At 38.0% G+C, this 25,480-nt stretch overlaps 1 protein-coding gene across 4 annotated transcripts in view; it reads left to right on the top strand.

Annotated features, from left to right (window-relative positions):
- The first annotated feature begins 207 nt into the window (after positions 1-207).
- Positions 208-25,480, top strand: part of LOC127933265 (arf-GAP with SH3 domain, ANK repeat and PH domain-containing protein 2) — a 69,841-nt gene continuing 44,568 nt past the window's right edge. For 2 of the 4 annotated variants that reach the window (XM_052530111.1, XM_052530110.1), the window contains exons 1-2: positions 228-761; positions 24,432-24,504. In XM_052530111.1, coding sequence (XP_052386071.1) covers positions 636-761; positions 24,432-24,504 — 199 coding nt within the window. In that variant the 5' untranslated portion in view covers positions 228-635. Of the gene's footprint in view, positions 762-24,431; positions 24,505-25,480 lie in introns of all 4 variants that reach the window. The other 2 variants (XM_052530112.1, XM_052530109.1) reach the window with 2 other exon arrangements.

Below are 25,480 nucleotides of genomic sequence, written 5' to 3'. Positions count from 1 at the left end.
GACATGAAACGTCAACTGTATTTACACCATAGACTGTATAAGATTTACACGCACAAGAAATGTCCTTCTCCACCTTAAGAGAGGCGCTCACGATCCTAAAGGCGATCTACAAACAGGCCACGCCCTGCGTCCGTTCCGATTGGCCCAAAGCTGGAAGCTCCGATTCCTCATTGGTCACTCCTTTCTCATTGAATCTCCTCCACCTTTACTTTGTCAATTTCTTGCGCTTTCATTGAATTGCACTGCAAGCGCTGCATCGATCTAAAGCCCGCAGCAGTCCCAGCACGACAGCATACACTCCTGTCCCTTAACAGATGAGGACTACATCATCACCGGTTTATCGTCAAACGGGTGGACCGAATTCGCTCTTACACTGGAAGAAGTGAGAGCCAGCACCGTGGGAGAGAGATTTCCCGTTGCAGAAGCGTCACTTCTCTGTAGTTGGCTAATGATTTTTATTAATTCCCAACTTGTCTTAATCCACCGAGGACAAAACACAGCGATGCTTAGACTTCAGGACGCTCATGAGAGTATAATTTCGTCATTTTATCTCTGAATTTCGACATTAAGTGTACCACAGCCGGTTATTGCGAGGATTAAAACCGATATCTGTGGGCTTTACGAAAGGAAATACAATGCCGGACCAGATCACAGTGGCGGAGTTTGTGGCGGAGACGAATGAAGATTATAAATCGCCCACCGCCTCAAACTTCACCACAAGAATGACTCACTGCAGGAACACTGTAGCCGCACTGGAAGAGGTGAGACCCATAACTTTATCTAACCTGCTATTTTGCCACTGTTAAAACCTTGCCGAGTGTTTTGCTTACTACCACTAGAGTCAGCTATTGCCTCCCTTGGAGTTACGTTACTGAAGGAGTTACTGAGGAGGCAAATCCTCGCGCTCTTCTTTTGTTGATGCCTCACCCATTAGGCAAGTGCTGTACTGCATTGTCTCATTCTGAGGAGATATAATAAACCTCAAACTGTTTGATTATTCATTGAATATTTAGATAAAATACCATGCACAGGCAGAAGTAGTTATACATTGAGTGGGTTGAATAGAATATATATATACATATATATATAAAAGAAAAAAAAAGTTGATCACCTGTTACAATGAATACATTATTTATTCAACAATTCACCATCTTATCCTTCAGAGCTGGTTTCAAGTAGGTCCAGTAGCTGGCCATTAGCAGGTTGACCAGCTGCAATGTTCCAAAACAATTTTTGACATCCTTAGGATGGTCCAGCTTTGGACATCATAATGAACAGCTGCAAAAGAGCTCAGTGGTTCAGTCTGGTTTATGATGTTCTCTCAGTCTGGCTGAGATGCTCTTGCTGGTCTCCCAGATTGGCCAAGCAGGTGTTCATCTGAAAAGTGTTCAGATCCCCTGTACAGCCAGCCATCAGTAAATATACGACCATATTAGACCAGGCTCCTATTCACGTCTTCCAGTTTAAACTAGATTATTAAACCTGTATACTAATACGCTGCATGTAAAGTTCACCAAGAGTGTCTAGATTGTATGAAACATCTCATAAGTGTCTGAAGCCTCGCCCTGATCAGATATAAATAGCTTTTCACGGCTCTGATGGGCTCTGCTGCTTTTGTGTTGCGTTGAATAGAGACAGCTTCCTGTGGGATCTGCATCAGCACAGCTCCGAATTATAACCGTGATGGATGCTGAAGGCTGTATGGACTTGTTATTAGGTGTATTACAGATAACAGTAATGTGAAGTGTTGAGATTTTATGGTATCTCAGAAAGGGTTGAAACAGTTGCTATGTGGCTTTTGCTGATATTAATAGCAAGGTGTGTTGCAAGGATAATTGACTGTTTAATCGCATTTCATAATGCTATTGGGTTAAATGATTCGTGTGCTTCCAAGGTAAATCTACAAATGTGTAACTTTGTTCTGTGCTGTGGCTGTTTGAGGAAGTCTGGAGCTAAATGAGTGTTTTTGGTCTTCCTTCTCTTGCCTGCTGTTTGTTCACTCTTTGGCTTTGTGGTAATTGCTTCAGGGACATAAATAGTACTGTCCACATATTTGCAGTTTTATGGAATTGCTGTAAGTCGGGTGTATTTGTGTTGCGTCTCACACTGACCGACAAACAGAGTCCGAATGGGAATTTGTCAGAGAAGGATTTTCAGATGTCATGCTAAAGATGCCCTTTCATGTTAAAGAAGCTTTCTGCTTTGTGAGTGTCCTGGAACTACATTCACAGGAAATGGTTCTGATTCTTCTGACTCCGTACTGTCTCATCACTTTGAAACGGCTTCCCTTACGGGTCTCATTGCTTCAGCCATTGAAACGTAAGGGCCTAATTTAACTTGCAGCTTTTGCCTGATAATAAACAGGATAAGACGGAATTAAGGAATTATAATTTATTTTTAAAGCACTTACACTGAAAAACAAGTTAATTTGAGGCCTGCAATTGTAAAAGCTTCAGCCAGGGGGGAAATAAAGGCCGTAAAATATTAACACGCATTGTGGAACGACAATATCTGGTTAAGAAGTACATGAAAGTAAATTACTGAAACAATGAAATGCTTAGTCTTCAGTTTGTAGTGGCTGATCTTAACCAAACGTTCACGGAATCATTAGACCTTTAAAGTTTCTACACTTACAAACACCATATAATCCCATATTTAATGCCATATTATTTAATCTATGCAAACACCAAGGATTGTGCTCTTCCAGCATTTATTGATCGCGTCTTGTTAGTCTCGAGTCACTTCATGAGTAAAATGAGTTTTTAGACCACAAATCAGATGATTGACTCTGAAACATATTGGTGTTTTTAGTTTAATAGCCTCTCTCTTTCATGCGGTGGGAGAGTGGGGTTGATTTATGGTCGGATGTGTCCTGGTCTTGTCGAGAGGTCAGCTGAGGGCAACGGGTTCAGAATCAATAAGCATCAGTGCTTCGTTTGAATCTTCTATCGCATTTATCTCAGTGCTGATTTTCTGGTATGAGGGTGCCTTCGGACACTGATAAAACGAACAGACCTCCTTTAAAATGTTTAACCCACTTTTATAAATTTTATCCACTTTTGTAGGTCAAAGAAAGCGGTGTAGCCTAGTTCAAACTGAGCCCAGACTGACTCTCTAGTTTGGATATTGGCAGCAGTTTCGTCTCCTTTCAAACACATTCAGGGGTACGGTGCTGCCCACCCTTGTGGTTTGAGTGCATCTTTGAGTTCACAGCGTGTCAGTGAAGTTTGTGATCCCGCTGATTGACTCCACTTGGGGATTACAGGGGGAAAGTTGGGAAATCACTATGGTATTCCTGGCATCCCTAAGAAATGTTGGCATTGACCTTGTTGTCTTCTAAAACCTATGGCTGTTGAAGCCATTGATGTGTTGCTATGTAGACATCATAATCAACTAAATAAGCACTTGCTGAAATAGTTTTCTTTTTTTTTTTTGTCAAAAAAAAAAAAATGTTTCTCTAGATATTCTGGTTTGTCCACAGGAATATTCTGGAGCTTAGAAATGGCTATTTTTAATCAAAAGTTGTTTACATTCCATAATGCACTGTACACTAACATTGGCTAACATAATAAAGTCTGTAAAACACATTGCTCATTGTTTGTTCATAGCCTACATTAAATGAGACCCTGTTGTAAAGGTGTTATAACTTGATTTCTTATAGAACACAACAAAAATAGGGTTAACTGATTTTCATTAGGTAAATGATTTTGTCCGGGTCAGCTGGAACCTACCCTGTGTAAAACGCTTAAGGCCTGTTCACATATTTAGTGCAATAAACATTTTAATTTGAATGAACAGCTGTTAATGCATCTGTTCAACTGACACAAATATTTGCATGCAGTCAATGCAGCAGATTAATTTTTTAAGCAGAGGTGTTCTTACTGCTTTTCCAAGCCACACGGCGAAGAAAAGGGAAAAGCGATAAGATCTGATTCTGCACATGGTTGCAGAATTTTCTTTCCCGCATTTGTCTAAACAGATAAATTGCATGCGAAAATCTGATGTTTCTTTTTAATGTTCATGTTGATTTACACCAGTGTGGGCCATCTATTACTCAAAAAGCAGTTTTTTTTGTTGCAGGTGTACCAGCTTGACCAGTATAGTCTTGCTGGGAGACTGAGGTGTTCAAAATGGGCCTTATACTGATAACCAGCTGTGGTCAATTAGGATGGTCACTAGATGAACCAGTTTAGTTAGCCTACATGGTCAACAATGCTGATGGAACAAGCAGCTGCTTGTGGATAGATTACGATGGATAAAAGCTAAGACAACACTAGCACCTGTTCCTTCAGGATGTTGAGATGCTTTTCAAACCTGCTGCAGACCAGAATAATGATTAGGACGTGCCATTTGCCATTTGCATCGCGTTTACTTTACATTTTCAAATGACTTGTTTTCAAAAACAAGATATTCAACTGGAAATATATAAGATGTAAGATGAATGTGGATTTCATCCATGAAGATTTCATTGGAAAATAGTTGGGTGACAGCAGCCAAAAAGGAGAGTTGTTTTAGAGTAAGTGCTTCTTGGTCACCATGCGGTGAATCCATCGTAGATCATCGTTTTAATGGGGAAAAAAATTCAATTCTGATTTGGGCCTAAGCCACTGCCTTCTCCCAACAGATTCTGGAGTTGTGTATCTCACATGATAGATGCCTGAATCCCCGATGACATGTTGGAAAAGTGCGGCTGAGGAAATCCCATTAATTGGATGAAGCAGGGGGCATTGATCTGCTAGGGTTCACAAGTGCACTGGCCTTTGTTTAGTGAGTGTTAATGGGGGCAGGGAGGCCCTCCGTCCCATCCAGGGGGTTTATCACAGATTACCAGGGACAACTCCCTTTTCAGAACCATTGTTAACTGTCAAACTCCACTTCTTCATTAATGAAGTTCCCACCATTGATTTGTTGCCGTGTCCTTTAAAGATGGCCATCCGTTTCCCAGAGGTGCCTGGTAATCAAGTTTCACAGTTTCTTTCACTTTAAGAAAACCCAACAGCAAATGTGAGGGCATTTTGACCATGACGTTACATTTATCATTTCAATGCATCATTTTAAATTTATTATTGACTGCAAATTAAAATTTAATGGATTCAGAATGTGTTGAGGTTCATACTGATACTTTTAGTATTTTCATGACTAGGCTAATATTTACATTATTTATACATGGTATAAATATTTTTAATTCAACACAGTACTCTATTTCATGTTGCTAAAAGCGTTTTTCCTTGAACAATGGCAAAACAAAGCCAAAGCCAAGATCCTGGAGTGTTAATCTAGTGTTTGGGGATTTTTCTCAAATGTGTGAAAACCACCTGCATGTCCACGTTTCACCAGTCACTCTTGAGCTCTAGAGCGCTGCTATTTTTACAGCAGCTGAATTTTTAATGCCGCTGCTGAAATCTTATGGACGTATGAGGGGTGTGAAACCGCAGTTTCTGCTTGTTCATCTCTGGAAAAAAAAATATGAATAAAAATCCTGCAGGATTCTGAAGGTTTGTCATTTTTCTAAAAAAGCAAGGTTTTTAATTTTGAAATTTTTTGACGTTAAAGGAATATCTCCCCTGAAATGACATTTTTATTTATGCATCGTCACATTTTTCCAGACCCGGTTGAATTTTGAAGAATCTTTGTATGACAAACACACCATAAAAGCAGTCAGAGAGCTGTAGTGTTACAGTTTCTCCCATATGGTTCATATACAGTAGTTCTTCAAGGTGGAGAGTGTGTGAACCATTTCTTACACATTGCTTCTCCAGCACACACATTTGGTCTTCATTTTCTCAGACTGTGCCTTCATCAGTTCCATGGAGTTTACACACTCCCTTGCAGTCACTTTAAATTATAAGACCGTCAATAAAACAGGAGCCACTGTCTATCTTTGGAATGTCAATTTTAGTTTTTCAGGTATCTGAGTCTAATAATGAGTCTAGTATTGTAATACTTATACTGAAAATAATTTGTCAGTGTTTGGAGGGAAATTATTTCAGCTTTTTTAGCTTTACCTGTTTTACAGGCGTGTTCCTTGAGAAGTTGGCTAAATAAATATTCATACATTTGTTGTGTGTCAAAAGAAAGTGACAATGCTGTATTTTGGTGTGGTATGTGTACTGAAAATTCATGAGAATCATTGGTATTTTATTTATGCTGTCTCTCTCTGTTGGGAAATTTTCAGAGAATGAAGACTTCAATCTAGACTCTTTATGAAGTAAAACTATTGTATGACTTAAAAGGCTTGGAATATATCATACAAGATGTATGAATCTCTTCTATGTGGCTTCTTTTTATCATTTTAGAGCTTGAGAGCCCCAATCCACATTCATATATCCATTACATTAAGCAGAATATTCTTCAAAATAAAATCTACCTTTATGAAGAAAAGAAAAGTGTTATGGGTTTGGAACAACATGAGGGTTAATAAGTAATGACAGATTTTTTTATTTTAAGTGCCCTGTGCCTTTAAGATGGCATCTTAGACCTTGGGTTAACCATTAAACTGTTTGGTGAGTAAAATGGTGCCTTGGGTTTGTATGTTAACAGCTGAACTCAGGTCAGGTGCTAGTCTTCGTAAAGAGTTGTCGGTATGTGGTTTAACACTTGATGTGCTATGTACCCGTTCTTTGAAGTGCCCACAGTAGGACAAAAGGTCTTCCTGTTGACAAGTACTTCCACTGAAGACAAATGGACCTATATACTAATGAGCTTTCAAGAGATGAGGATCCTTCACTACTAATCACAAACATCACATAAGTTTGTTTTGTTTCAATTAAAAGTTTTTTTTTTTTTTTTTGGATTGTGTGCAATTTCAGTTTTGTGGAGTTTCTCAAACTTTGACCGAGTCACAGAAGATATCTGTGATCACAGCAGCGTGTTGCACTTTCCCTTCCTTTGTTTCTCTCTCTCTTTCACCCCCCCCCCCCCCACACACACACAGAGACACAGACACACTCACTATCACTCAGCTTAAACAATGGAGGTTTTGTTTAGGTTGAACTGCCATCAGGAGTGGTCCACATGGCTTTAGAGTGTGTTGTTTTCTTGCAGGGAAAATTGTTCCGTTAGTAATATGTTTCGAGGTAGAGATGACACTCTTGTGTGTGTGTGTTTCTAGGTGAGCATTTTAACCCCTAGCACTCTAGACTCACCTCTGTTTTTATGAAGCACTTAACGGCAGTCCTGAGGGAGGTTGTGTTTTTTTGACACCGGTTGTTAAAGGCAGTCCCATGACACTACAAACAACGAGTTGCAATAAAACCTGTTTGAATTAATAGAACACATTATTTAGCTTTGCAAAATTACTCGAAGGCCATTATGCTCTTATAGTAACAGTTTCTATTTATGGCACAACAAAATACTTATTTTGACATTAAATTGCATTTTCATATTCTTAGTATGTGCCATTTTCTAAGGGGTGATGGTTATTTTTTGGAATATTTCCATTTCATAAATCTGATTGATAAAAAAAGTTATTTCCTTTAGTGAGCTGATAAAGGTCAGTGCTTCTGTTTATTTCCTCTGCCTAGTCCAGCTTAGCCAAGCCTACTTGGTACTTTAGTGAGGTCTAGTATAGGCTGGTCTAGACTGTAATCCGGAGAAGACTAGTCTGTACTATAAAGAAGTCGTTCTGAGACTTATATTCAAGTAAAGCCTGGCCCAGAACTGTATTCCAGTAAAACTGGGCCTGTAAAGTCTGGTAAAGCCCAGACTAATTTAGTAAAGACAAGAACGTTCTGTAGTCCAGTAAAGACCAGCTAATCTTTAGTAATATCTAACAAGTCCAGCTTTGTTTGTAACAAGTGTAATGTAGTAAAACCCAGGTTGGTAAGCAGCCTAGTTAAACATAGCGTAGTCTATCGGAACCTAGCCAATTCTGTAGTCTAAAGCCCAGCCTAATTCATAGTCTAGTAAAAACTGTCCTAATCTGTAGTCAAGTGTAGCAAGTCCAGTCTTGTTTGTAACACTTTAATGTAGTAAAACCCTGGTTGATAAAATCCAGTTTAGTACGTAGTAAAGCCCAGCCTTGTCTGTAGTCCAATAAAATACAACCTAATCTGTAGTCAATTGTGACAAGTCCAGCCATGATTGTAAAAAAAAAAAAAAAAAACCTTGTGTAGTAAAACCCAGGTAAATCACATCAAAATCTATAGTCTAGTAAAACCCAGCCTATTTTGTAGTTTAGTTAAGATTAGCCTAGTTTGTAGTCTAGGAAAGACAAATCTAATCTTTATTTAAGGGAAGTCTGTAACAAGTTGGTAACAATCTGCAGTGTTGTAAAACCCAGCCACATACTTTTGCCGCGTTCCCACTGAAATTACCTGGAACATTTCTACCAGGAACTTTTTTTCCCAGGAACTTTTTTCCCCCCAAACCTGTTGCTTTCTGTGTTTCCACCGTGGTGTAAAGTACCAGGAAAATTAGGCAAATAGACTGGTGACGTAGGTCTGCGCATGTTTCTCAATACAAAGTACGATGATTTTGGACTTGCATCCTCGGTAGTGCGGACTTTGTGCATTCGACTCGGGAGTGTGATGTCCGCGACGACGCAAAATGAATTATATTTAATGTTTAACCACTAAAGAGACGTCAGAGCCAGCGGCACACATCAGAAGGTCTAGCCGAGGTGAGGCTGCTTCTCGGCGGATAGATGAGGACTGAGCTCCCGCTGATCGCGAGGAGCTCACCGTCTCCGAGATCGGCAAAACACATTTTTAAATAGGCGCTGTCTTTATAAATAAACCACAGATTTGAACAACTAAATTCTCGCCTGAAATACTTTTAAAATTACATTTCATGACACAATAACAGTAATATTTTGAAAATGATCCGAATAAATGGTGGTTAAACCCAACCAATGCTGCGTGAACTGAACCAATCAGGATGTTTAGTGCCCAAGTCCCGCCCCCGAAAGTTCCGGAACTTTGAAAAAGTACCACCTCGCTAGCAGGGACTTTCTGAGGGGCATTTTTTTTACCCGGAACTTTATTTAGTTCCTGGTTCCTGCGGTGGAAACACAGAGTACCAGGCCAAAGTCCCTAGTTCCTGGGTAAAGTTCCTTCGGTGGAAACGCACCATTTGTAGCCTAGTAAAACCAGTATAGTTTTGTAAACTAGTAAAGCCCAGTCTAACTTGGCGCACTTAAGCTGCATGGCTTCAGAAGGAAGAATGTATGCTAAACTGGTCATTGTGTTTTTAAATGAGTTGCAGCTTTCTTTCTGTGTTCGTTCTCTCCTCTCATGTCTAAAGGTGGTTTGCTGAGTGGGCTGTCTAGATGTGCCACATTGCCACAGCAGCTTGCGCCATGCATCATTTTTAGCCCGGATACACTAAATCGACCGTATTTTTTGCAATCCAGAATTAAATTGCAGATTAGTAGCAATTTTCCTCACTTGTTTAATGCTGAATGTGAGAGAAGGTGGATAAGGATGAGTTCAGACCACTGTGGCCCAGACTGTGATATTAAAAACACTGCTGCTGTTTTAAGACCGATGACATTGACTGATTTTATCATACTTTTGGTCCCTCTGGTGCTTGTGTGTGTGTGTGTGTGTGTGTGTGTGGGGCGCAGGCTGAGCTAATACTCCCTTGCTGTGATCCCAATCAGGCTGGTGTAGCAGACAAGGTGTTCTGGGAGAGGAGATATGCCATAGCAATCACATTAATGGAGCTCACTACAATCTACATTCACTTCACTCTCTCTCTCACACACACACACACATACACACACACACACATATTATTAAAGCCCCTGGCACAGGGGCCCCCTTTTCTTCATTAATTTGTGTGCATCTCTTTAAAAATGGCATGTCTGTGTGTAGCTCTTTGAAAGATGCTACATTGAGTGTTGGCAAACCACATTTAGTGTTTCAAGAGCGATGATGGATGTCAGTTTGTATTATAGACATTGTTCTACACAAACATTGGGGTCATGCCAGATACCAAGTGAGATCCTGAGTTTAGTGGTACAGTAAATGATGGGAGAGCTGTATTTTGAATCCTTTTAAATTCCTCTGTCTGCAACAGCCTGTGACTGGGAAAAGGCTATATTTGTTCCTGAATGGCAGTGACAAGTCAATTATAGTGGCCTGGAATAGCACTGTGTATATCTAGTGAAGAATTCAGATGACCATTTCAGAATAACAGAGAAACCTTTAGAGAGGAATTCTTTTATTTTAATTTTAATTTTTTTATTATTATTATTATTTAATATTCATGTTTCTGCTTATATCGCTATTGACAAAGTAAGTTGATTAAATGTCTACATTCTTAACACACAAAAAAGACGTCACTATTTGACCCTGGGTCAAAGTGTGCATTAAAATACTGGGCAACTCACCAGATCCAATACTTTTCCGCTGCTCAAAAACATCTGTTTAAGTCAAAATTGAGAGGCTTGAGGAAATAGTCAGTAGATCCGCTTTTGAAATGAAGACCTCTGTGAGAAAATCTGTTTTTGATGTAGCTGGCAAGGTAGATCTACTTCATTTCAGATGGTACTGTTAGTTTACTTAAACTATCTGCATAACTGCAGCTAGTCCACATTGTTATACGGGTTAGTGACACATAAGAAAAGGAACAATAGAGTGTAAAACACATGCTCCAGAGTCTTTGAAAAGTACTTTTTTTTATTATTCTCTTTGTGTTCATGTTGGTTATATATATAGTTTTTGGAAAATGTTTGCACTTGTTTATGTTCAAGATTTTTTTTTGGATCGTGAATATGTGTGATTACATTTATTTTCTAAAATGCTTTTAAATATGTTTTATTAGGGTATTCTTGTTTTAAAGTGACAGTGATATACAGCCAAGTATGGTGACCCATTCTCAGAATTCGTGCTCTGTATTTAACCCATCCAAAGTGCACACACACAGAGCAGTGAACACACACACACACTGTGAACACACACCCGGAGCAGTGGGCAGCCATTTATGCTGCGGCGCACGGGGAGCAGTTGGGGGTTCAGTGCCTTGCTCAAGTGCACATAAGTCATGGTATTGCCGGCCCGGGACTTGAACCCACAACCCTAGGGTTAGGAGTCATACTCTCTAACCACTAGGCCACACCCAATTTTACAACTTTACTGCTGCAACGACGCATCACACTGTTTAAATCTAGCATAATGGCATACTGGGAATGTAGAAAGTTGCATTCTATCACAAAAACAGAGACCACTGTTATCAAAAGTATGGGAATACTTTAAACAGAGGCCAAATAAAATGGCCCTTTGTTCCCTTTCCAAAACCGATATGGTGTACCACGGCAACACAAATGCGATGCACGAGCACCTCAGAGGAAAACACCCTGGCACTCTCCGGTGTTAGGGTTTGATGTGATAAACTGATGTGATATTATTAAGTGTCTAACAAACGCAGACTTGCTCATTGCATGATTCTGATATTCTTGTAAAGATTACAAGTTATTGGTATGATCACCCGTAGCAGCTGAGGTAAGGATAAAAAAAGAAAAAAAGTAAGTCTGTGTTGGCGCTGGTTTCGAACACACGTTAGGGGCGTTCACATATCGTGCCTAAAAACGCGCATCTAGTCGCGCCGTTTTCTCCTTCTTTCCAAGGTGCTCGGGCAGTTGTGCCCCCGGGACATCTGCCGTTGCTAAGCAACCATGACGTGCTCTCTTCATGAAGACGCGGAAATGTCAGCAAAGGATAAATGGATTTGCAGCACTAAAAATCGCTTGCAGTAGCTCTGCTACTAAATTTATTTCAAAATGGCAAACCATATACAGCTATGATCAGCTGTTCCCTCATCTTAGCTGAGCTTTCAACGTTGTTAGAAAGGATGAAGCTGATTGGTTAGTTCTTGTCACATGACCCGAGTTGCGCATGCGGCATTCTTAAAAGTTTAGATGGTTTTTAACTTGATGCGGTGCGAACGCGCCTGTTTTCGCATGTGCGCCGCGACCTTTGCTTCCATTATGAGCGCGCATACCGCACGCCTACATTGGAAATAACGAATATGTGAACAGCCCCTTAAAAGACAAGAGTCACAAACCGCCGAACTACCCCGAATCAGCTCCAGATTTCTGGAAACCATGCTAAACCATAGCAGAACCCTGACTACATTTTATGGTTTGTGATGCTAAAGAACATTTCATGAGTCTCAGACAGCTGTAAATTTGTGGCTACTGTGGTTTAATTATAAACGCTATCGTAAACTCATATTTACCATAGCAAAATAATTTTCTTTGCCGCTTTATTTTTGTATACTGTAAAAACTTCAACCACATTGGTTGAAAATGAATAAAGGTTGAAATATTATATTCGAAGTTGTACTTATATTTTTTTGTAAAGTTATCCAAAGGATTTATTATATCAAAGAAAGAACATTAGATTAATTATTTATTGTAATAAAAATAATTGTTAGATTAGTCGACTAATCGAAAAAATAATCGCTAGATTAGTCGACAGAAAAAATAATCGTTAGTTGCAGCTCTACTTGACACACACAATCATTAAGGTCTGATGACTTGGATTTGGCAGACAACATTTTTTTATATATAAATTTTTTCTACGGTTCGGTTCATTTCACGGTTTGGGAGCCTTGGTTCTATTTGCTGTGGGGGTAGGATTCATTGCATGGCACCAGTGCTAAAGAACACTATATTCACCTTTAACTTAATAATAATAATAATAATAATACAAATTTAAAAAGTAAAAATGGTTCAATAAGACTCTGGTCCCGAGTGTACTACTGTGTATACTTTGGTCCAAAAACAGTCCAACTTTTTTACAATGGAAGATAGTAATGGCTCGATGTGCATCTTTTGTTACAGTCTATGGTTTGAAGTGTCTCAGCAGGGGTACAGGGTAGGTCTAGAGAGTACCTCACGAGAGTACTGCGTTATGTACCGTGGGTGGTCAATCACGGTTACAACGCTGCAACCCTAATAATAATAATACTTAAAGTAACACTGCTTAACTACTTATTTTCTTACTAACGTATTTCATTCTTTTATTGAAGTTTTTGTCTTCATTATGATAACAACAATTCTACTATTACCACAGTGACAAATTTTGACTTTTTGCTTCAAAAATTTCACTGACATTTCATGTTGGAAATTTACATAAGAGATAAATATGAATTGCTTTTTATTTATTTTTTTTATAAATATGAATTTATTATTTTTTTTTAAAGAAGTGAATAAACAGAATTGACCTATTTACCACATTGTTTGCATGAAGATAAATGTAACTCTCTTTTGGGTTTGAACTGAGACAGCTCACTTGAGAGTTTGAGCACACCCATGCCTCCATCACACCAGTGGACCACACAGGGTGGAGTTTACTTCTGTCTGGGGTATCAGACTGCTCCATAACAACACGCCGATCTCATGGCTCCCATTCACAAACACTACAGTGAGGTCAGATATCACATGTGAAGAAAACACGACATAGAAATGCACCACCCTTCCTGATATTTGTTTGTTTGAGTAAAGACCTTTGGTGCCTCTGTGAAACCAAGATGTTAATCGTCTCCCTTTTCCCACTGAATTGGATAAGTGTAATCCAGACAACCTCTTTTGGCCCAGGTTAAACTGTGTTTAGACTTTGTGTGTGTGTGTGTGTGTGGTTTGGGGGATGAAAGTACAACATTTAATAAAGTGACACCAGACAGGAGCCAAGCACGTGCCGCACAGATGACGCTCCCTTGATTCTTGCTTTGTTCTTTAAAGTGGGCGGCACTGGCATCTGGGTTGAGACTAGAAGGCATGTGGAGAGAAGAAGTAAAAAATAGTTGGTGATACAGAAATATGCTGTTTGCCACAAATGTTTTGTTTTGTCAGTTTGGGGCGGTGGGAATGGAGGGGGTGAGTGTGAACCTACACTAGACATGCCGTCATCGAATAGTTTCAAATCTGAGAACAATGCAGACCGGGTCACGGATAATCCCACTATTTGTGATCCAGGAATTATTCTGTTCAGTACAGCGTGTGACTGAACTGAGGGTGACATCCTTGCAACTAAAAAAAAAAAAAAAAAAAAAAAAAATATATATATATATTGTTTCCACAAAAATTATTATTATTATTTATTATTATAATATAGCACAGTTATTTTCAAGATTGATATTATTAAGGATCATGTGACAGTGGAGTAGTAAATTAAGCTTTGCCATCACAGGAATGAAAAATATATTCAAATAGAAAACAGTTTTTTAAAATTTAAAATAGTTATATTTTTTCACAGTATTTCTGTTTTTATTGTATTTTTTTAATACAATAAAAATAAAATAAGAAAGATGAAAAAATCAAGAGATTCCGCAATACAGTTGAGCATTTCTGTGCCACATCAATGTGGAGGTGCTTAGATTTAGGCTAATTAAAATCTCTAAAGGCATTAAACATGACCTATTAACCTATCAAGTCTCTGATGTCCACGGAGTGGGTATGTGATGCTTTTAGGGAATGAGCCAAAAATCCACCCTTTTTGTGTTCATTACTTTAAATGCAAATGAGCTGATGCTCCCACCTCCCTTTCCAGAAAAGGGTGGAGCTTTGGCATACCGGTGTTGTACCGAATTCTGTGTTCCACTGAAATTTGTGACCATAATAGGCGCTGTATTTAGCTAATCCAACCTACTCCTAAACCTAATCCTTAACCTACCTTCACTACAGGGCCTACTAAGGTCACATAATTTGGTGGTCACAGAATTAGGTGCATCACCCCGGCAAGAACAAAACAGCACAATCTCACGCAATCTGATTATACTGTGCATAATAAATGCATGTTTATAAATTACAAATACTGGGAGCATGGCGCGATTAAAAATAATGACACGGCTGGTTTCATGGTGTCTTCGCGTGCTATCACATTATGAGCTCGACAAATTCAAGCATTCGACTTCACATTGCTTTCCTATGCAATTTTTAACTACAACATTCCTATTCACGATCATTCTGGTAGCACGTGAAGGCAGCATCCATGTAAACAGGTAGAGACAATGGTGGCTTCAGCAACATTAGCCTTACAGAGAGCCAAGAAGCTCTTTTGGAAAACAAAATATGATGTGTGATGTTTACTTTGTCTGTAGCTGACATTTGCGCACAAAGTGTTGGTATCGATCCCATTTTCAGAAGAAGGAACTCCAGCGCTGAACTGGTTCTTGTTTGTGAGGCATTTTGACATGAAATGATTAGCACAAACATAGGACTTTCCTTTTTTTTCCCGTGACATTTCCTTTGAAAATTTAATTTAACAGTCTAGACTCCTATGTTCGTTGGTGCATCCCAACACACAACACTTGTAATGCCTCCATGTAGGGCTGGAACGATTCCTCGAGTAACTCGATTACAAAACATTATCAAGGCAAATTCCTCTGCCTCAAAGCCTCTTTTAATTTATTTTAAATCTCACGTCAGGTACTCACTCAGGGCTGTGTCTATGCTAATAGGGAAGAGATCATCACAAATTTTGTGGGACATTCCCTAGTATGATGTCAAAATAGGTAGAAATATGGTACCGCTTGTTTGGAGAGACTGTTTATGATTTATTGGAAGTATAAAAAAATGAATGGATGGATTTTTACCATTATAGGCTAGTTCTTTTCACACACTAAGGCCACACAACTGCGTTCAAACACCTTATAAAAGTGATTTTTGCATAATAGGTCAACTTTAACTAGGGCTGGGTAATATATCGAATATTAGCGATAATATTAGAATAATTTTGACGATGATGTAAAATTCGAAAAAGCATACTTTCCCAAAGAACGCGCTAAACGTCCAAAAACGTAACCTGTTATTGTGGACTGCTCTACACGAACTTTCATGAGTGTGGTTGCCAGAGAGAGAGAGAGAGAGAGAGAGAAAGAGAGATTTTTTTCATATATCGCCCCGCCCTAACTTTAAAGTTTAAAAAGCCTTGTGTGATACAATGTAAGTGTGTTAAATCTTTGCTTTGGGCCAAGTGTAAGTGTTTTGGCTAGACAGCCGATTAGAGCCTATCTTTGGTCAGCTGTTTTGGGCTGATGGCCGGTTGTGGTGGGGCTGTTTCTCGAGTGGTGGTAAGCACACATGTGATTTTGGTGAATATGGCTGAGGTTGTTAAAGAATGGTTTCCAGAAAAACAGGAAGACATTATCATTTCTAAGAATAAAATTCAATGATTTTGATCATAAAATTCAATGATTTTCAATGATGAAACTTTTCATCCCTGTGTTGTGGATTAAGCTTCACTAAACAATGAAACCAAATGGAGCCACAGCCTAGCAATTACACTCATTCTTTTAATTTGTTTGTAATTTATATTAGTTTTATTTTATTTGCTTATATATTCATCTTTTTCAAATATTAATATAAAAAATAAAAAAAAAATCTGAAAAATAAAAAACCAATAATAAAAAATTTATTTTCTTTATTTGCTTTCTTTTGAAAAAGTAATAAATGTACTTTTTATGACAAGTTAATCCTCAAAAATTAAATATTACATAATTTTCTTTTGTTCATTATGGTATCAGAAATTAAATCTAACAGCACAAATCTAAAATACAAAAATTAAAAACATCCTTATCATAGGAAGATGTGTATTAAAGTCACTCTATCTATAAAACATACAATCATATCTTTGTGAAGTTTTAAAGTTGGCTTCAAGTTGGCTTCAATTATGGTCATTTCTTTTCATTATTTGAACCAATCCTCCATTGGATCGAGGCTTGGTCCTGTCAGTTTGACACATGGCAGCATCTGTCAGGAGAAAGTTCCTCCCATTAGGACCCTGGTGTGACTCTTCCCTGGTGTCCTATAAATCAGGGTCACTGCTTTCTGAAAGGGTGATAAGCTCTGAAACCCAGCGCTCTCCCACCAGCGTGGGGAATATAAAGTGACACAGTCACCCCAGCGAAGGCCTGGCACTTTCAGAGATGCTGCTCTCCAGACTGGAGGTAGACAGATGGTGCCTGACGTCATATTGACTTGAAGGTCCTTATTTTACTGTGCTGGGATAGTCATCAAACCTTTGGTTTTGTAATGTTTTGGCAGTGTGCAGGATGTCTGTTATACATTAGTTAACAGAAATTAATCAAATGAAAGATGGGGGAGAGCCTCCCGACGCTTTGCACAAGATAATGATGCCAGGACACCACTAGTTCAAGGAATGTCTCATTTTTTTTGGCAGATGCTGTGTTGCCCATTATCACCTGAGTGCTATCAAAGTTGACGTGGTGACACTGTCGCACTTTTGAAAACAGTGAAGAACAAAGAACACAATGAAACAAAGTCTATTTACATTACAGGGGTTATGGTTTCCCCTGAAGTCCACTTATGATTTTAGTCAAGATCAAATCAAATCAAATTTGTAATTAAAATTTACAGAATAATTTTCCACCTCCCCTCCTGACCTGGTGTTATACTACAACACATAATGTAGCACAGGTGTTAGTTTTGACACGTGTTCTTGATAGATTATTTTTAGTCCAGTGTCTGCGGTATTTTTCTCTAGAAGTTATGACCGATAAAAATGTCTTTCCAGTCTTTTAAACTAAAGGTCTGTGAAACAGAGCCTGTGCCAGTGTTGCCACCTTGAGGAAGAACTGATTAGTGCAATGAACAAGTGTGACTTGCACATACAAAGGACAGTTAAAAAAAACGGACCAGTACACCAAATTGGACTGAACTGTCTGAAACATTTTGTGGATTTAATAAACTAGGGCAGCAGTTTTCAATTCCAGTCCTCGCGCCCCCCTGCTCTGCACATTTTGTTTGTTTCTCTTATCGCTTCAGACATTTTTCTATTTAACCGTAAGTGCCCTGCGAAGTGGACAACACAGGATATTCCGCCTAGGGATGTAAGAAAATACCGATATACGTATCACATAGCGATATTTTGTTGGCCGATACTATATCGATTCTCAAAAACGGAATATCATAAATAAAAAATCATTCAAGATTCATGGTGGTTTCGTTTTAAGTTTATTTCCCGACCGCTAGATGGCAGTGTTCATCTATGTATAAATGCTTAGTGACAGGAAATAGCATAAGCGCACGCCACTAATGTTATTGTTAATGTAGTTCGCTGCTTGTAATGCAGGGTGAAAGATTTGTCGCAGTTCATGTTTCGGTGTACAAAGCTGAATTGTGACATCATTTGGGCTTTTGTGGGAACGTCCACTGTCCACGACTTTGGTGCTCGCTCCGCCTTGGTTCCGCCACTTGCCGACCCATATCAAGAGGCTTGCACAGGGCGCAGCAGGCAGGATGGTCGGCCCGCGACTTTAGCTTGCTCTCATTTTGGGGACATTGTGTGCAGTTAGTGCCGTTCTCGCGTTGCATTTTTGCTGATTCCACACGGAAGATAAATATCTCAAAGAAGTACAAAGTCACTTTTAAATTAAATGTTACCTCCTGGTGGAATGACCTGCCCTCAATCCGAGCAGCTGAGTCTTCAATAACGTTGAATGTTACCGGGACTGATTATTGCAAATGCAGATCCGACTGTGTTCTGGTTAAACAATTTTTATTTATTTATTGCTAAGGTTTGCATATGGTGGTGCACTCTTAATGACAGCTTTCCTTACATTATATTCTATTCATAAAAAATTAAATATCCCCAAATATCGCCTTGCTTACAGTATCACAATGTATCACAACATATCGTATCGCAACCCCTGTATCGTGATGCGTATCGTTAGATTCTTGGCAATGCACAGCCCTAATTCCGCCATGATTCCAGTTCGAAGCGAACGTATATGTTCCATTCAAAGTGCATTGAAAGTGTGCGAGAATTATTGTATTGTATTTATTTACAGAGGTATATGATGTCACACTTGTCCATGTGTGAAGATGTTGCACAGTGCAAATCCGTGAATTAATGTAAAGGTAAACAGATTTCCCCTGCTCAGGGAGTAGGGAGCATGAACACACTGTGTAGTGGCCATGTTAGTCGGAACACAGTTCATGCACGGTGCTCACTTCTAATGAGCTGATTATCTGAATCAGGTGTGTTAACAAAGAGAGTCATTCAAAATGTCGAGAGCAGAAGGTCGCAAGGACTGGAATTGAGAACTGCTGAACTATGCCAGTGGTTCTCAACCACATTCCTGGAGGACCCCCATCACTTTTCAGTTAAATTCAATTCAAGTTTTTATAGTGCTTTTTACGACTACTTCACAGAAAATGAAGTCTACAATATTTGGTAGTAGCTTATAAGTGGTGACTGTCAGTTTGTGCATAAGAAAGGAATTTTCAGAAAAATTAATACAAGACATAGTCAACCAGACGATGAACACTATTAGATTAGATTAGATTAGATTAGATTCAACTTTATTGTCATTATGCAGAGTACAAGTACAGAGCTAATGAAATGCAGTTAGCATCTAACCAGAAGTGCAAGAATATAGTGTTATATATATATACATAAAAGTGCAGAGTAAGTAAAGCTTATGATATACAGAATGTACAGTGGAGTTGCTATATACAATATTGATCAGAGTATATACAGAATATAAATATTAATGTAATGTAGGGATTGTATGTACATTATGAACAGAGCAAAGAATGATTATATATACATTATGAATAGCAGGAACTTGAGAACAGTAATAATAAATACAGTTGAATGAGTGTGCAAAAGTATTGTTTAACAATTATATGCAAAATAACAGTAGTGCAATTATATTTTTTGTAGAATAGTTTACTGTGCTTGTACAGTAACAGCTTTAGACAGTTTATAGTGTAATGGATTTAACCATGTGCAGTCTGTGCAAAATATGAGTAGTGCAAATACATGTATGTAAAGTACTGTGACCAGTGCAGTAAAAGAGAAGGTGCAGGTTAGATTGGTGGTGTGGCGTTCAGGAGTGTCACAGCCTCAGGAAAGAAGCTCTTCCTGAGCCTACTTGTTCGAGAGCGTATTAAGAGCAATTATTATGTGATTGCATAGTAAGTAGCGATATTTGTTAGTTCTGTATGTTGTTTCAGGGTTAGCATCATCTGAGGTCATCTGAGGGGTCAGCATCATCTCTTCTCAAGTGTTCTGGATCCGGACTGGAGCTTGTGTAAATCCTTGTTAAGCAAAACAGAGAAACAAATAGAGACATAATTAGCACAGCTGCTGTTCCAACAAAGTAAAACAAATGAATTTATCCCAAGTTAAAGAATAAGAAATCTGCATTTGATCAGATACAACTGCAGTCACAAATTATGAGATGCATTATTCGAATGTTTGGCGAAAGAGGTGTGTTTTTATTGGTTTATTGGACTTCTGTTTGACTATTTCAGAGGACACTTTTCATTTTCAGATGAAGTGAGGTATTTCCAGATGAGAGCGAGCATGTGGCAGGTGTGTAATTTCACATTGTCAGAAACACTAACACAACATCTTGTCGGTCCCTGCATGCTTATTTAACACTCAGACACTCTCACAGAGGAGCCTGTCAGAATTTGTTTCAACTTAATGAAAATATTGCATCAATGCTGACTGTGGTAGACGTGTCTCGTTTGCTGTGTCCCCTTCGTTTCTCTGCTAACGTTGACTGATGAAGTTTGATGGGTGTTTAGCCTGCTCAGTTCTGCCCTCTGCATTCTTTCAAGGACCCGGTTTAGTGTCTCAGATTTAAATTAAAACCGATGAAGATTAATGTTGAAAGAGTAAGATGAAAAAATGCCACTGTGTTGTCATAACAGCACTTTGGTGAGCGTAGACCTCCGTAACCCCTTGTATGCTCTTCATGAGCTGTGGAAAGCGATTCCTGCCTGCAAGATTCACGAGAAGGTGTAGCTGAGGTAATGTAGTCAGATCTCTTTCTGAGTTAAACGTTCAATAAAACATGGTCTCGGTTTGTCCAGGGCTGAGTGCCTCACTTATAGAAAAAGATAAAGGCCAGTAAAATGAGATTAAGTGAAAGAGTACAGGGTCTGTAGAGATGAAGGTAAATGGAGGCCGATGGCGGTTTCAGATGACAGAGAGCCACTTGATCAGTCTGTCAGATTTTACTGCACATTACTCTAATGTAACTCTTTCTGAACATAAAGGGGAAGCACATGGATTTGTAAGGCTATGGAAGAGCCTCGTTCTGTAAGGGATGGGAAATTGACAGTTGTGTATTGAACTGAACCATTAAAATGGAGGATTCGTTGGAAATGAACATCAGGATTTAGTGTTTTCTTTCAAATAAACCTTCATTTCACTTCATAACACCTATCCGTCAAGGCAGTCCCAGAATGCATTGAGAAGAGCTCCAAAAGAAATCAATAAATCTAAAATCATAGACAAGGAAAGAGATAAATAGTTTTATGTATTTGTTCAATAAAAAAAATACTATTTAAAAATGTGGTGTCAAAAGAGTTTTGTCTTTTGAGTATCTTTGTTCACCATGACTGCATTTATTTGATCAATTGTTTTTTATTTTAATATATTTTGTTTTATTAGTTTTATTTCACTTTAGATTTTATTTTTGATTTTTTCTATATGTCTGTGATGACGAAGCTGAATTTCCAGTGTCATGATTGATCAGAAATCTATCTGATATGGTGTGCTGCTTAATGATTTTGTGGAAACTGTGATTTGAGTTTTTGAAAATATGAAGAACAGCATTTATTTGGAATGTAAACCTTTTTTTATATTATAAATGCCTTACTGTCACTTTTGATCGATAATTGTGCGTACTGAAAAAATTACTATAGTATTTGCAGTACTAAAATAACTTAGTAGTACTAAAAATTAAAAAAATTAGTACTAAAATTACTTAGTATTTGCAGCATTCTAACTTCAAACTTTTATTATATTTCCAAAGTGGTTTAGACAGGTGGTTGATGCTTTGGGATTAGATCCTAATTCAAGTAATCCATTTATGAATGCTGTAACGAAGTCCTGTTTCTCCTACAATTCTCATGTCACTTCAGTAGTAGATCTCTGTGTGAAACAAAGACACTCTGTGAAGTGAAAGTTAAATTAGCTTTTTTTTTCACTCAGTAGGACACTGAGGTCTAAAGTGAAACTGCTTCCCTATTTGCCTCAAGTCAAGTTTAGGTCACATCTCACTCACTCCCTCAATAACTCTAGCGGTAATAATAATGAAAAAAAAAACAAAAACATAATTTTTGTGTGTTGAAACGTAATCTTTTTCAAAGATAACTAAGAGAAAGATTATAAAAGGATGAAATGATGTAAAATTATCATGAAACTGTGGTGGTGTTAATGTGAATTTCTTTCTATTTGTATGAAATAATTTGGTTTATTATTAGCTGTACTGTTTTCTTAGTAAACTCTCCTTTTGCTTTGTCAGGCGTCTCGGTTTTGGTGGTTCCCGGTCGGGCTCACTCCCTGTTATGAGTAAAAGCATTGTCAGTCTACCTACCGCTCTGAAACTGAACACTCAGCTAAATGAAACTCAGCCAGCCGTCAGACGAGCATCTAGAAAACTCTCCTACAACATGTTTGGCAAATGAATATTACACAGCGTTTTTAGTAAAAGCAGGATTTGCATTATCCATTTTGGGAGCAGCGGAGGCTCCTGTGAACGGCAGAGGATGTTGAGTCCGGAGTTTCTTTAGATTAATCTGCAGGTTTGAGACTTTGTAAGCAGCGTGGACGTACTGAGAAGTGATTGTAGAGGATGTGTGATCGTTCAACCACATCTGAGCTGGGCTGCATAAGTAGAGGAACTAGATGCTTGAGATTCTATTTCCCTTTTTAATGCTTGATGCAAAATTTAGATTTATTTATTTATTGTTATGTTTCACCCTGCTGTGGTACTGAATGGTATTCTGTTTGGGCTACATGATTTGAGGAAACATAGTTTTGTGTGTGTTTTCCGTCACACGCATACACTATGAGATTGTACGTTAGGTTAGACTACGTTTAGAGTTTCACTTTCACTGCATGATTAAGTCTATATTAAAATACATTTAGAATTACTTAAAAATTCATGATAAGGAGCAAATATGCACAGGTATGACTTTTATGTGTCTTTTATATTTATCTCATCTGACATAGTTAATATCACACGTAGAATGACGGTTTTCTCCAAGTATCAGCACGATTGCAGATGTTATATTGATTTGATGTACAGTTCAATAATTAAATTAGAAGGTAATATTTAGTGACTTACATTTTAGGCACAAATCGTTGTTTGAACAAATCGGTTGAATGAATCACTCAATGACTCACTTATGCCATGATTTGCCGCCACCTACTGGTGATTTTAGCTTTATATTTGAAGTATATTTTCCTTTTTTGCCAGAATAATTGTAAATATCAATATTTAACGTTTGTTTAATCAAATAATTAATCAAAACATCAAAATAATTAATCAAAACATGCATCTGCATTAAACTGTGTAAATGTATCTAAATGCCACTTCAGATGCAGATTCTATGCCACCTCTGCATTGCAAACTCAAATTTAGTTGATACTGATTACTTTTCTTTAAGATTACGGTCTAACTATTTGAATTTTATTGATAAAATGTAAGGATTTTACATAAAAGATGATGCATACATCAGGTTAGAAAAAATTGGCCTTATAAAGGTAAAAATTTCTGTTACTTCTGCAATCTAGCCACTTCTCAGAATAGGAATAATATCAGAAGCTTTACGAGTCAGCTGTCCATGACAGTCCTAAACCTCCCAAGGCACCAGCACCATAACACTCTCTGCTAAATTATGTCTAAATATCGTTATTGTCAAAATTCCAGAAAATATTAGGATATCATTTTTTTTTATCATTGTCACACACCCCCTACCTCCACGTTTGCTGTACTTGGCTGCACAGCATTTGAGAACAGATATACAGTAAATATATATTCTCATAAGGCTGAAAAATAGAAAATAATACAATTGTATAGAGTGAAAATGTGTACTGAGTCAAATGAATGATGAAATGAGTTAACAGCATTAGAGAAGCAAGAATGTCTTTTGTAATCAATATTTACATTATAACTGAAAAAGACCAGAATAAATGTGGTTACATCATCAAATCAAGAGCTTGTGAATCCAAATTAAACTGAATCATCTAACTGTATACCTAACACCACCCTGACTCAGATTTATGTTTTAAAGTGTGTTATGCTTAAGCTTTGCACTCTTATTGAATGTCATACTGCTCTTTGTGTGTGTGTGTGTGTGTGTGTGTTGCATCCTGCGGTGCTCCTGGGGAGTTTTGTTTGGTGACTGTGTACAGATTCAGCTGTGCCGTCCTGCCTGCCGACTTCCGCTACTCCTGCAGTGCAGGGATTGTACTGGAGTATTTTTAGGAGCTTGCTTTTGAATAATGAATCCCCTGCAGACCCAAGACAGCAGGGTCTGCCCTCAGTCTGTATGTGTGAGATTCATATTTGAGCGTGACCTAAAGATAAGTAAGGGTCTTTTGGATAAATGCTCGTTGTACAGTAGTGCTGATGTTAATGTGCATCTGTATTACTGTCCTAAAGGCTTTGAAATACACACATTATATCTTTCGGTTTCTTTCTGTGTCTGTGTTTAGGCCCTGGATGTGGACCGCAGTGTCCTTTACAAGATGAAGAAGTCAGTTAAGGCCATTTACGCCTCCGGTCTGGGTAAGTGATCTCAGCCTCTTCACTGCCTCGCCTCTCTGTCATTCATCATCTCATCCCGTCTCGTGATGTGGCCGCAGTCTGATTGGATTACAGTCAGCAAATCTCTGGAGCACATCTGTGCATCCATCTGATACAGGGAATGTACCCGGCTTTATCTATAGGTGACACTTTTGATACATGATATGTTGATCATGCTGAAAAAGAGAGTGTGTCCTTTAGAATGGAACTGAGAGTAGGTACCTTGTTTCTGTTTTTTTATATTGATGTTCAGTGTCTCTATGGGTTTTTCAAGTGCTGAGTGAAATTTGATGAGAGTCTCTATTCGATGTATTGACTAGGGATAGGGCAGAAGGATGCTCAACTAGATGTCCAGCAAGTGACATTTTTTAAAGGTCTTAACCGGTATTTATTTGTTTATTTAGTTATTTTTCTCACACTTGTATAATAGTGATATATTTAGCAGCCATGCTTTGCTGTGAAAAAAATAAAAAATAAAATAATTTCAGTATTTATTGTATTAAAATTTATATTAATATTCTCAATAAAAATTACATACCAGTATTTATTAAATGAAAAAGGCAGGGCATTTGTTTGCATATTCTTTCCATGGCTGTAGTCACTGTGCTTTGCTGGGAAAAATAAAATAATAAAAACCACAATTTGCTCCAAATACTTTGTTTAAAACTATATTATTTTCATATAAAATATTTAAAATTATAAATATCATATTTAAATATTTGAAAGAATACACTTAAAAAAAATTTACATTTGAATTTTGCAAATGTATTGTCGAAGCCAGTAAGTTTGTTTGAAAAAGTTTCCTTCGCAACCATGCTTTGCTACTAAAAATGAAACAACATTTTTTATATTAAAACTATTTTGTTCTAAGATTTTAACATTAAAACTGTATTTTGATGTTAAAAATACAATTAAGTATTATTAATAAATATTGGACATTAATTATTAAAAGGGGGGT

The sequence above is a fragment of the Carassius gibelio genome, chromosome A17, assembly GCF_023724105.1.
Source record: "Carassius gibelio isolate Cgi1373 ecotype wild population from Czech Republic chromosome A17, carGib1.2-hapl.c, whole genome shotgun sequence".
NCBI lineage: Eukaryota > Metazoa > Chordata > Actinopteri > Cypriniformes > Cyprinidae > Carassius > Carassius gibelio.
The sequence above is the reverse complement of the archived record's forward strand: the minus strand, read 5'-3'. Positions and strand labels throughout refer to the sequence as shown.